The 12,858-nt window shown below is 42.2% G+C and overlaps 1 protein-coding gene across 7 annotated transcripts in view; it reads left to right on the top strand.

Moving 5' to 3' along the window:
• The window catches only part of BCAS4 (breast carcinoma amplified sequence 4), a 59,464-nt gene that overhangs the window by 10,019 nt on the left and 36,587 nt on the right, over nt 1–12,858 (top strand). For 5 of the 7 annotated variants that reach the window (XM_074969994.1, XM_074969996.1, XM_074969995.1 and 2 more), the window contains 2 exons: nt 1,070–1,141; nt 12,093–12,194. In XM_074969994.1, coding sequence (XP_074826095.1) covers nt 1,070–1,141; nt 12,093–12,194 — 174 coding nt within the window. The remainder of the gene's footprint in view (nt 1–1,069; nt 1,142–12,092; nt 12,195–12,858) is intronic. The other 2 variants (XM_074969999.1, XM_074970000.1) reach the window with 1 other exon arrangement.

Genomic DNA, 12,858 nt, shown 5'->3' with positions numbered 1-12,858 from the left:
TCTGCAGTATTTCTGAATTTTTGCTTCATCCTTGATAAATTTATGAGGAAACAGTAAAGCGACCCTCCCGAAAAATTTATTCCAAGAATTTTTGGCTTTTCTTCAAGTGAGTTGTGCATTAATATATTCAAAGTGTTTTTTTTCTAGGTATGTTGTAGGTCTTTTAATGGATTTAAAAAAAAATTCTGTCAGTAAAAATAACATGGGCTATAACAGGTGTTTTGAGTTTTAAATCACACTTTGGTATTATTTGTATCCAAGTGTTAGTGATGGTTTTGGAATGGAGTGATTTATTCTCTCTTTGAAACACAGGCTGAGCTTTTAAACAGTAAGGGCTGTTCCTGCAACGAGCCATCTCTGGGTGAACTGCCATTAAAATCAAGTGGGGTGATACAGAGAACTTATTGCAGGTTCAGGACCTTAAAACACCTATTACATGTGCAATGGAGACATCTTAGATAGTGGTGTACCCAGAAGATGCCAGGCTTGGAAGAGAATCTGGCTGATTGCAGTGTTGCCAGCTCTTATGTCATTATCTCAAGTCTTTTTATTTTTGGAGCTTTTCATGAAGCCCCAGTTCCTGGAATCTTGTTATGTAAGAGATCTTACTTTTTTTTTTTATAAATGAAAGTCAAGGTAAGTATCAGGCCCTCCTGACTTAGGAAGTAAGTTTTTGAAAACATGAAGCCCAAAAGCTCAAAAAGCGGATTATGAAAAGAACCTAAAATTATTTAAAATCTCATGATTTTTAGAACAATCCCATGATTTTGGGCACCCAACTCATGATTTTTGAACTCCTGGATTTGGCTATACTGTGGTTGCTTGAAAATTCCTCAGGTTGACCTAGTTTCTGTATTTCCGAGCGGGAAAGAACGATGTACCATATCTTATGGATAACCTGAAATCAGAACACTTCCTTCCATTCCCAGACTTAGCTTTTGACAAATAAACATACTTTTGATCAAAACAGGATTTGGCTCACATTGTTGTTCATTCTGAGAAGGCTGCGCTGCCTTTAATTCACAGAAGCAACTAAATACATACGTATGTACATATATTTGTTTTTCAGGTAAAAGAAGTAGAAGAAACCATAGAAGAGATGTTAATACGGCTGGATGAGTTCTGTGGCATGACTGATGTGGTATGTGTTTAGCTTATAACTCTGATTCATCCCTACTGACACTATTATCAGCTCTCTCCAGTAGGTTTCTGAGGAGGCCATGTTGGTAGTGATTTGAAACCATGCAGTTCAAACAGGGCAGCAGTCAGCAGTGGGGAGGGGAAAAAAACACACACAAGTATTTCCTGAGGCAGCCATCTTGATAACTCTTCCCTCCCCTGAGATGGTTTTATTACACAAAGCAGTGACGGTTGAGCCACAAGGTGGCAGTCTCGTGCACTAATATTTAAGACCCTAGAATGGAGCACTATATTTAACTTTCACAAGCTCCATACAGTTCACTGTACAGGCATCTAGGAGATCTCCTGATCTGCTGTTCTTTGTACACGTGAAAGCGCAACACGCATAACTTTTACTTTTTGCTTTTTTTTTTTTTTTAAGTCCTTTCCCCAGCTTGGTTAGTATCATGCTATATTTTCCCCTCTAGATATAGTAAAATAAACCCTAATGACATACCGGAGATAGAATTGAATGGGTTTTTTTCAGAAGACTTTATTTCTCTTGGGAAGCTTCCCTTTATTTAAGAGGAGTTTTATGGAAAATTCTTCAAAGACTCCATGCTCTAGTAGTGTCTCAATATTTGGATCACTTCCAGGGGGTGGTACCAGGCTGGCTCATGTGGGCATCATTTATTTAATATTATTACTTTTTGCATTGTGGTAGCAGCTAGAGGCCCTGGTCAGGAATTAGTGCCTTTTTGTGCTAGGTGCTGCACAGACATAACAAAACCAATCCCTGCTCCAAAGAGCTTGCTGTCCACGTGTAAGGTGAGAGACAACAGGGATGGGTGCAACAGACAAATTGGGGGAGCGCAAGGTAACGGGTGATTATGCTTGTGTGGTGAGCAGCAGTTGTGCCATACAAGCTCCCCAGTGATTGTCATTCCCTAATCATTTGTGATGAACTTGAGAACAGCAGGAGAGTGGATGAGATACAGTTGGACCAAGGAACGATATTGCTTTGCTGCTCTGTGGTCTCCTACACAGAGAGATCCAGCTGCATGCAGGCTAATTGGAGGTGGTGTTCACGATAAAGAAAATGTCATTTTTCAGACAACTTTACCTCTTCCTTCCTCCCCCTAATGTGGAAGAGTTCAAACTGGCTAGGGCAATCCAAAGCTGCAGCGTGCGTCTTCCTTACACATTAGAGGGTAGGACACTATTTCAGGGGTTCTCTTACAGTTTCATAGTGTGGACCATGTCTGAATAGAGGGATTGTCTTCCTTCCTATTCCCTAATATGCACACCATCTCCCCATCTGTTAGCAGCCACACACATTCCTCCTCCCTACTCACTTGCACTACTGCATACATCCCTGTGGCAATTACATCAGATGTTTACATGGGAAAGCGATATTAAGTAAGTGTTAAATGTACCTTTAACAATCTTGGTAAAGATATGTAGCAGCTGGAAAGCAGGAGGAGAGCCAGTGCCATCTGACCGTCCAACAAATTCTCCATGAACCATAGAGGTTGCTTGGGGAACTGCTTCTCTATGTGATTCTTGGGAATTATGCAACATAAATGGAAAGGGGCAGGAAAAAGTCCTTACCGTTCCAGATCTCCTGTGATAATGAGGAGAGGCTATAGGAGAGTGGGAGGAATTAGAAGGTCAAAGTTGCTTGGGCAGTTGCAAAGCAGATATTCCCCATTTTATATTTTCTTAAAGCGCAAGTGAATGGTCTGACTGACAGCCCTGCAGAGTGAATCCTCTGCTATCCACGTCTTCTTAGCATATGTACAACATGTCTCATGTGGCACGTAACCAGGATTCATTCCCGACTTTGGTTCGTTGGTTGGATCACTAATTTACCCAGCCCAGGCAGGGTACTCACGCGGAGTGCAATGTGAACACTGATCGATGCCCCCCTGAACAGATATCAACAGGCAGGTGTGTGAACTTCCTTATGCTGCCCTGCCCATGAGTCTCACTGTTGTCCTGGAAGGAATGTCATTTCTAAGGGCAAGAGGGTAATTCTGTCTCCAAACCATTTGGTCCTTTGCTTTCACAGTTGGATGACCAGTCCTGGCGGCAGGCTTCTTGAGGAGAATGCCCACTGCAAAACTTCAGTAATGAGAATTTTCAGATGCTTCCTGCGAACTGGATACTGGAGCACTGTATCCAGTTGCCACTCCTTTTCCTGCTCCCGCTCAACACTGAGTGTAGCTGTGTCAGGCGCATTGCAATTTGTCATGGAGAGAAGTATCATTACTTTCAGAAGAAGTGACTTGGCATGTTGATAAACAGAGAGAGGTCTTCCCGGGTTTCTGAGGAGTTCAGAGGAGAAACATCTTGAAAGTAGAGTTCAGCATTAATGGGCATTCATGCAGTCCTGTTTCCATGCTGCTTTTGACAAAAAAAGCTGTAAAGCAGCATATGAAATTCAGAGGTCTGAGTATCTTGGCACATATGTATAAGTTTAAGATGTTCTAATAAGGCATTTATAGTCTATCCAAAACATAGTATATTCTGACCACTGAGAGAAGTCACTCAGGTTCCAGGACCAAAAAGCCAGTTGAGGTCTCTTGTAAGATGAGGACTGTTTCAATTCTATGCCAAGAGCTACTCAAGCCAAGTGATTAGAATTGGTGACTCTGCACTGGTGGTGTTTTTATATCAAATGAAATGAAGGACAACCAAAGAAATAGTCCATCTCTCATCTGGATTTGTGCTGTGGGGGATTTTCATTAAAGCTTCTGTAAGCATTGGGTCCTTCTGCCTGTTGGTCAGGAGCACACCTTACGCTGTTGGCTGCATCCTGTAGGAAATCATAGCTTCCTCAGGTGAGGGGTCTGTGAGCTTTCAGAGCTCCCATGAGACTTTCTGTCTTTCCAACCTCCTCTACAGCAAACACTAACCTAGTTTCCATGTTTCATCTTTGCTTTACTCATGAAAACATTTTTCCACAACCTGCAGGCTATGAATAATTAGCTTGTATACAGATGATTGACCTTATCTGGGAATATCAAAGAGCTGCACTTCATGTGCTGATTTTGTTCCTTGCAATGCAGTACTTGCAGTGACAGGTTCCTTGCAACTGCACATTAAACGGTGTCTGAGAATCTGATATCATGTAATCTTTGGATTGACTCCAACTTTTGTATTTAACAATAATTTGGCCTTTTGACATGCCAACAAGAGGCAAGGGGAATTTTTTGTGTGTTTCAATCAGGTGTTCCATAAAGCATTTACATAAGGGTAATTTTTTTTTCTGCTTTGAGCATGCTGCTTGTCTTCACCAGTAAGTGCTCTTGACACACAGGTTCTAATAGTAAAGTAGTAAGAGGCGTGGATCCAGCCATAGGAAGACGTACTGTATGAGAGCTTCCATCTTCGGACCACAGATGGTGTACCTTGGGAGGTATAGTACTTTAACCAAGAAAATGGAACTCTTCTGTTTATCTGTAGAACAGATAACATGGGCAGAGCAGCGTTCTCACATTTCTGGTGGCCTGAGAGCGTGGCCAGTCTCTCTATCCTTGCCTCCTGTGGCCCTTCAGCGAGATGGTGGGTCGGGAACTCACCGGACACCTGTTGAGTCCCAGGCTTCCGGTGCCCTGGCCAAGCAGGAGCGGGAGAGCTGCCCTGGGGAGCATCCCAACAACCACACACCATAGCCGCCTCCGGCGCTGTGCACACTAGCCCCACGTGTCTCCAGAGGTGCTACCTGGAGCCCCCGAGGAGGCTGCGTGGTACAGGGCACCGATCCCTGCCGGCAGTGACAGCACAAACAACAATCTCGCTGCCCTTGGTAACAGCTATTTAAGAGCAACAGCTGGGTGCTGCAGGGAGAGGCTGCCACTTTGTGGCCCCCCCCGCTCCTCCCCCAAATCTCCACCCATGCTTCGGAGGCTGTCGTGGCAGCAAAAACAATCTGCTGGTGGCCACAGTTGAGAAACGCACACTTCATTGTTCTTCAGCTCTGCCTTGAACACATCGGGGTGGAGGGTTAGACAGTCTTTGGCCTCCCTCAGAGACTGCCAGCATGGGTGCCAATTGTGGAGCTGTTTTTTCAAATGTAGCACATGGACTTGGACCCAGCAAATTAATTTCACAAAAGCCACTAATTTCACAGCCAGCCAAGTATAATTAACAAGTTCTGAGCTGGTCCAGATTTGAATTAGTGAAATGTTGATATCCTATAAACAATCTAGTTCTACTCTTTTCATTTTCTTCTTCGCATTGCTGGGGTCTTTATACTTGCTGCTCTTCTCTCCTCTTAAAAACAACCCCTCTGCCCCACTACCTACTAGCTTAGTCAGATGTGAAAATTCACAACTTTGCTCTGATTTCTAATCCTTGAAGGGAATGCATGGACACCTGGACATCTCTGCTGGTGTAATGTCTTGTAATGGGATATTTCCCATCAAGTAGAATATCTATTACGGTCCTCCAGAGCTGCATAATCTTTCCTAGAAATAAAGTACAGACACTGAGATGTCAGCACATGGGAGGCTCTGAAAGCAGAATACCACAAAAGGGATGTGAGATGTTATAGCTGTATTTTTTCTCTATTTTATTGCACCCACTTGTCTTTTTAGACCAGTGGTACTCAGACTGAGGCTCAGGAGCTACAAGTGGCTCTTCAGTGTGTCTCCTGCAGTTCTGCAGCACATGATATTAAAACACTGTGTGTTATAATTATTAACCAGTCTAAAGTATTAATCAGGATGCTTTTACTATGTTATTAACCAATGGTAGAACACTTGGTCAGTCATTTTGCTGTGAGAATAATATATGTAAGTATATATAAAAAAGGTAAATGAAACGAATTCACACGACTGTGGTTCTTTTGGGTAATGATGATTGCTAATTTGGCTGCGGAACCACTGAGATCTGAGTATCACTGCTTTAGACAGCTCTGTGCTGTGTTTAACCCTTCGTACATGACAATGGCCACATAAAGTGTTATATTAAAAAATAAAGTGAATAAATCATGATTGGCATGATGCACTTGAAGATTTTTGGATCAGGCTTAGGCTTAGAGGAGATTTCAGTGCTGTCTTAGCTTATGTGCTACTGAAGGTAGTTTTGTCCCTAATTGGGTACAAATCCTGAGTTCTTCACAGGGCTCTTCTTGCAGACAGCTTTGCATTTTGTTCAAATTTCATTTGACTTTGTTCTCCACCCCACCCATTTCTAAGGATACAGACTCCCGTCGGCAATTCTTTTGTCTTTCTCATTGTGTGCATTGGTTCAGTATTGCATTACAGTCCACAGCAAACATTTTCTTTAGGTGTATTCGTCTAACTGTATACCAGATCCATCTAGCTAATAAATATCAAGAGTTCTATAATATGTTTTCAGTTGAGGTAAGAGGTTTTGTTTATTGTGTGTAATCTCTGAGGATTTTGGCTTCTGTTTTTCAATAAATGACACCCCAGTAAAGCATGCGCTAAAATTCTATAACTAAAGATGGGTAAGACAGAAATCTTATTTCGCCATTTCAGTTGTGTTTTCATTGTTGAATTGTGATCAGTTTGTTTTTTAATGAGCATATTAGGCACACAACTGTGCACTCACAATTTGTGTCTAAAGTGCTCAGGCCATTACCATGACGTTACCCAAAATTTTGTGAGATCGTGTGCAATTGGCTAATTGTGCATAGCTGCATACAATTACCTGGTTTAGCAGCACAGCAGTGGTAACTCTGCATGCAAATTAGGTGTGTGAGTCAAAGACTCTAGGCATGAATTTGAGGTAGGCTTGAATTCCAGCTAGAATCTTGCTGGCATGGGGTTAGTTTTTAACCTATAAAACCTAGATGTTTTGGAACCTGGTTATGTGACAGATTCCCCGCTCCAACAACATCCCCCCCCGCCCCCCCAAGACCTACTGCCACATTTGAAATGTCAGACTGGAATGTCCTTGATCTAAAAGAAAGGAAGTCCATTCTTTCTGTGTTTCTTTGTTAGGGTGGGGGTAACTTCTTTCAGAACTCACTCCCCTCATTGATCTTTCCAAACCTGCATTTGCTAACCTTTGAGGCAACACTTCCAAGCCCACCTTTGCTCTCTGTTTTTTCCAGCAATTTGGGAGAAAGTAAACTGAGGGCTGGGGTGGCTATGTTTATGGACAGTCCCTTTTGTGTTATTTTGTGTGTTTTAACCCACGGGTTGGGTGCCCAGAGCAGAGGACGGCAACCTACAGCTATATCTTCTGATTTCAAATAAATACATCTCTGGGATTACCAGATTTTGGACATAATCTTTGACTTCCAGTTATTGTTCCAGCCACACACATGGATTGTGTTGAATATCACTTCGTTTATTAACTCTAAGTTTGTTTAAAAATATTAATATATCAAAAATCTGTCCATGTTTAATTGGCACCATTTAAACTCCAGTGTGTGCTTTGGTTCTAAGGTTCTGCCATTGGCACCGTTCTTATTTAACTGTTGCTGCTAGAACGCTACTGCATGTTTTGGTTCTAAGGCTTTGACCTTGATACATAAGGCTCTTCCCTTCAAGGATGCCATTTTATGTGCAGCATTAGGTTTTGCTGTGTCTGGATATCTGTCCTACTTGGAGCTTGCATGCCATTTCTGGCTTGTGTTTTAGGTCTCCGTTATTACTCGGTTTACTCTCTGTTAGGCTTTTGCTCTCAGTCTGTTCCCTCCCTGAGATTAGTCTTGCTGACTTGAATCGTTGTTAAACAAAGCTCAAAATGTTTTAATCTTCCAAGTTAACATAGCAAAGCTCAGTAATGGGAATGCAGATTTTTCCCAGGGACCACTGTGCTCTGGTACTTGTGCTGAGCACCCAGTTTAATCTTCAATAAGGTAAAGTATAACAAATTGCATGAAGGGGAAATTAATCTTGTTTTATCGTGTGGAATTTCCAGACCACTCATGCTTTCTCTGGTTGGAAAAAGGTTACTATACCAAGAGAAGTACTTCCCTTCTTTGTTATGGGCTGACTCCTCTTGAACTCTTCTGTCGCTGTGGTTCTGCAGACTGCTGCAGAATGACTCTTCTTGAATCATATTTGCATATCATTTCCTTTCATCACTGACTGCTTGCTGGAAAATTTGCTCTCCTGCATCTTGTATTAGTGGTTTGTTTTTGCCCTCAAAGACAATTTAGATTTTATTCCATGGCTGCTTTGACCTTGCTGTAGCGATAATTTTTACCCTCACTGTACATGGTCTGAATAACTTCTTAGTTGTTTTGGCTACCTCCCCAAACTGTGTTTGTATGTATTGTAGTTATCTAGTGGTAGGCTCTCTGAGTGGTTTCTCCCCAGCTCCTTTTTAACCAACACTGGAAAGCACTGTTTGCTGCCTTATCTTGGATAATATGAGGGTCAAGCAAACTAAATGACTTACCCCAAACTTGTCACCAATCAGTGTTTTGTAAATATTGTGCAGCAGAATGTTCTATCTGCCCCTGGCCTAAAGGGCACTAACCAAACGATTCCCAGGCTCCTCTGTATTAACTGTCTCATGCTGTATTTTTGTTTAACAGAAATACCTTTCTTTTAAAAAGGGAAATGAGAGAATCTGGTTCCCTTTTGAGGGGATCTCACTGTCTGAGCTGGGTTTTCTGTCAGATATAATGTGCACAATATGTTGTTCTTATCCAAGTGTGTACATATGGGTGCGTGTGTGGATGCATACCATCATACCAGACCAAATGGTAAGACATCGCACGCATAAGTGTTTATCCATACAAGGAAACGTCTTGATTTTAATTTGTCCACGTTACAAGTTGTGCCAGTATAACTATTTTGTTAAATCACACCCTTCACCAAAATAGTTACACTTAAAAGTTTTTCCAGTGTCCATCACCTCAGAAAGCACTGTGTAAGTTCCTTTCCTGTAGGCACGTTTAAATTGGGTTCTCAAGGAAAAGGGAAAATCTCAAAATGCACAGCAAACCCCTGCAGGGTCAGCCAGCACAGCTTCATTCCCTTTTCACCTCAGCTGAAAGACCCCAATTCCAGTGTAGTCAGTTCCAATAAAACCTTGTTTGCCAGTGGTCTGAAAAGGGCCTGGGGGAGGAAAATATCCTCAGCCTCTGGGACAAAACGGCTGCCAGAAAATGCCTCTGGGGAAGGCTTCCCTGAGCTCCCAGAGTGAGGCAACTATAATTCTTGGCAGAGCCGTGACAGCCCACGGGTTATGTAAACCCTCCTCTGCTCCATCTCACTTAAGCCCAACAAGATTCCTTATATAAGTAGACCCAGACGCCCTCTTTGTTCCTTTGGTTCATGTGTTGCTACTGTGCGCCATTTATCTAATCTCATTGTTTGCTTGGGTGCTTTGCTGTTTTGTTTTTGTTAAATTAAGGCCTGAAGTTAACTGGAATTTCTTTAACACTCATATTCACTTAAAAGAAGCCACTTCTTTGCTGGACAGAAGTTAAAGCCTCTTGGAGAGAGTCCCATCAGGAGCTCTCTTCCACAGCACTGTTTCCTTTTGAATGAATGGCTTTGCAGCAGTTGTTTGGGGTGTCACTTGTTGTGTTGGGCCCTTTATTTTTTGGTTCCTTTGCTGCTACCTTTGATGCTTCCATTGTTAATAATTTAGGAGGGGAGAAGTCAGCAGAAGCAGAGAAGCACTAATTACAGCCTCTTCACTGCTACTGTACAGCCTTTCTGGAAGTACTTGCAATCTTTTTTATGGCAGAACCCGTTAGCACACAGAGAGGGGCAGGTTTGCTCGGATACTTTAAAATGAAACAAGCATCATACTTTTAAGAATGTGCTGCTGCCTATACAAACCTCCACACTCTACTGGCTCAATCCAGCAGTCCTTACTTAGGCAAAACTCCCACTGATGACAGTTTGAGGTGCGGGGGGCTCTGCCTGAGTAAGGATGCAGGGTCAGGTCCCTAATCTGCATAATAATACAAGTGACTTGGCGCAGTGTACAATTTTGTAGATTCATGTTCTAATATACTAGTCAGAAGTCATCGTACATTAGATCTTAGAAGTGGAGAGCAGGAGGAATAGCTGTTTCTCAATTCCTTCCTTATCCCTCACTTTATTTTGTATTCTCTGTTCTGCTTGCGGGCCCAAAATTGGAGGACAGGTATGGTATCTGACTAGTTCTCAATAAGCTAATCGCTTAAGGCTGTTTATATACCACTAACTTCATGCTTCACAGGACTCCAAATAAGGATCAGACATTTATATAGATGACGCCTCCAAAAAACTTGAAAATGGTTAGGCCGCTGGTATGCTGACATCACTGCTGATCATGATGGCCAATATGGCGTCGTTTTCTTGTACTCCCCATCTCTCTGTATCTAGTTGCTGTCTCTTATCTTTCATACTTAGACCCTGGTTACAAAGACCTTACTGTCTATCTCTTGTGTTTGTACAGCACCTAGCACAATGGGGTCCTGATCTCTGGCTGAGTCTCCTCAGCCCTACAGTAATACAAATAATGTTAATACAAACACCCACAGTTCCCATTAGATAAGATAAAAATGTATGTAAGGGGTATAAACCCTCCTGCTTCAGGGCACAAATTACCACTAACTTGACAGGAGTTAGGAAGGAACTTCCTCTGTGCAGATTATGCCATCATTGTGCATGATGGATATTCTCACTTCTTTAAAACATCTGATACAGCTAGGGTGACTAGATGTCCCATTTTTAAAGGGACGGTCCCGGTTTTTGGGACTTTTTCTTATATAGGTGCCTATTACCCCCTACCCCAGTCCCGTTTTTTCGCAGTTGCTATCTGGTAACCCTAGACATAGCCCACTATTACAGACAAAATACTGTACTAGATGGACCACAGGTCTGATTCAGGATGACAGTTCCTACATTTCTGTGCTTTGTGCCTGTCTACAGCACAAATCGAACAATGTTAGTTAAGTGTAAACTGTCTCTGCCTTTCTTATTGGATTTGATGACAGCTAAGGCATGGTCTACACTAGAAAATTAGGTCAGTTTACGTTTGTCAGGGGTGTGACAAATCCACCCCCCTGAGCGGTTTAGGTAAACTGACCTAACTCCCTGTGTACACAGCGCTAGGTCAGTGGAAGACCTACCGCCTCTCAGGGAGGTGGATTACCTACACCAATTGGAGAACTCCTCCTGTCAGCGTAGGTCGTGTCTGCACTGAAGCAATGCAGTGGCACAGCGTTTTAATTGTACACAAGCTCCAAAAATCAACCTTTTTTTTTTTTCCCCATCGGCTACCAGGGCTGATAACTGTAGGCTAAACTACAGGCTATCCTTATCAAAAACTATTTGAAATTGTATTCCTCCCAATATGAATCAATTCCTCTCTGATCAAATCAAAGTCAGGGGATGGAAGGAAAATAAATACATTTTTAACCATTGTTAGCTGTATTGACAGTAGAACTGCTGAACGGAAAATGAAAAGCTCTTTTGAGAAAAGATTTGTGGGGAAGTAGTTTGGGTCTAGTGGTTAGACTGGGAGGAGGCAAGGGCTTGCACTCAGGATCATGGGTTCTACTCCTGGCTCTTCCATTGACTCCCTGAACGACTAAGGAAAGTCATATAACTTCAGTTTCCTCATTTGTATCCTGGGTAGAACACTAGCTGTTTCAATGGGGTGCTTTGTAATTTGCCTAATTAATCACAGAATCATAGAAATGTTGGGCTGGAACAATCGCCAGTAGGTCATCAAGCCCAGCACCCTGCGGAAAACCAGGACCAAATAAACCTAGAGTCCCAGACTATCCCTGACAGGTGTTTGTCCAACCTATTCTTGAAAACCTCCCTTGGAAGCCTATTCCAAAACTTAACTACCCTTAGAGGTAGAAAGTTTTTCCTAATATCTAACCTAAATCTCCCTTGCTGCAGATTAAGCCCATTATGTCTTGGCCTACTAATGCTTGTGCTTTGAAATGGTCAGGTGAAAGTTGCTGTTGAGGTGCTGTGTATTTATCGCGATGATTTTTTCTGCTGTGAGATACTTTATTTTCTGTGCAGATTAGAAGCGATACATCCCAGATCCTGGACGAGACCATTCCGCTCATTAAAGCCAAGGTGGTAGAAATGAACAACATCTATGCCAAAGTTGATAAATTAGAGGTTCGTTGCATTGAGTTTTGCGTTCCTGGGGGGGAAAATGTGCTTTTGAGGTTGCCCTCTCTCTGGATTTGTGCGGAGTGCTCACATATTTGCAACTAATTTTGTTCCCTTTGGCTGTATGTTTTTTGTTTGCTTGTTTGTTTTAAAACAGTGGGACTCTTTCCTAAAATATAGCACTTGTGTAAGTGCTTGTGGGATTGGGGCCTTAAAGAATAATTTATTTTTCTGATTCACCAACTCCTAGTATTAGATTTAAGGTATTCATAATGATCAGGGTCTTGGTGACTTGTAGGGAGATTTATGCCACGGTGTTTACTGTTTTAAAAAAAAGAAAGTCAGGTCTCATGTCCATCAGTTTCAGCTTGTTGATAATAGTCTTGTGTAACTGTGTAAAAGATATCTCTGTGCTCCCCTCTTCAGCAGCATTTTAGTGTTTGCTGTATCCTGAATGAGGGAAGCCAGTACGACTCACTAAAATGATGTCCTCACCATATTTAGTAAGCAGTATATTAAAATTACAGTGTCAGCTCAGGGCCAGGTTGCCTCTGGGATGAATATAATTAAAACATGACAAGATAAATCACATAATGTTTAATATCACTTTTAACTGACTCGGAGAAGTGGAAGAAGCTAAATGTTCATGGCATCAATTCCAGGTGGGCAT

This window comes from Natator depressus, chromosome 13, assembly GCF_965152275.1.
Source record: "Natator depressus isolate rNatDep1 chromosome 13, rNatDep2.hap1, whole genome shotgun sequence".
Lineage (NCBI taxonomy): Eukaryota > Metazoa > Chordata > Testudines > Cheloniidae > Natator > Natator depressus.
This window is presented reverse-complemented; position numbering and strand designations above follow the sequence as displayed.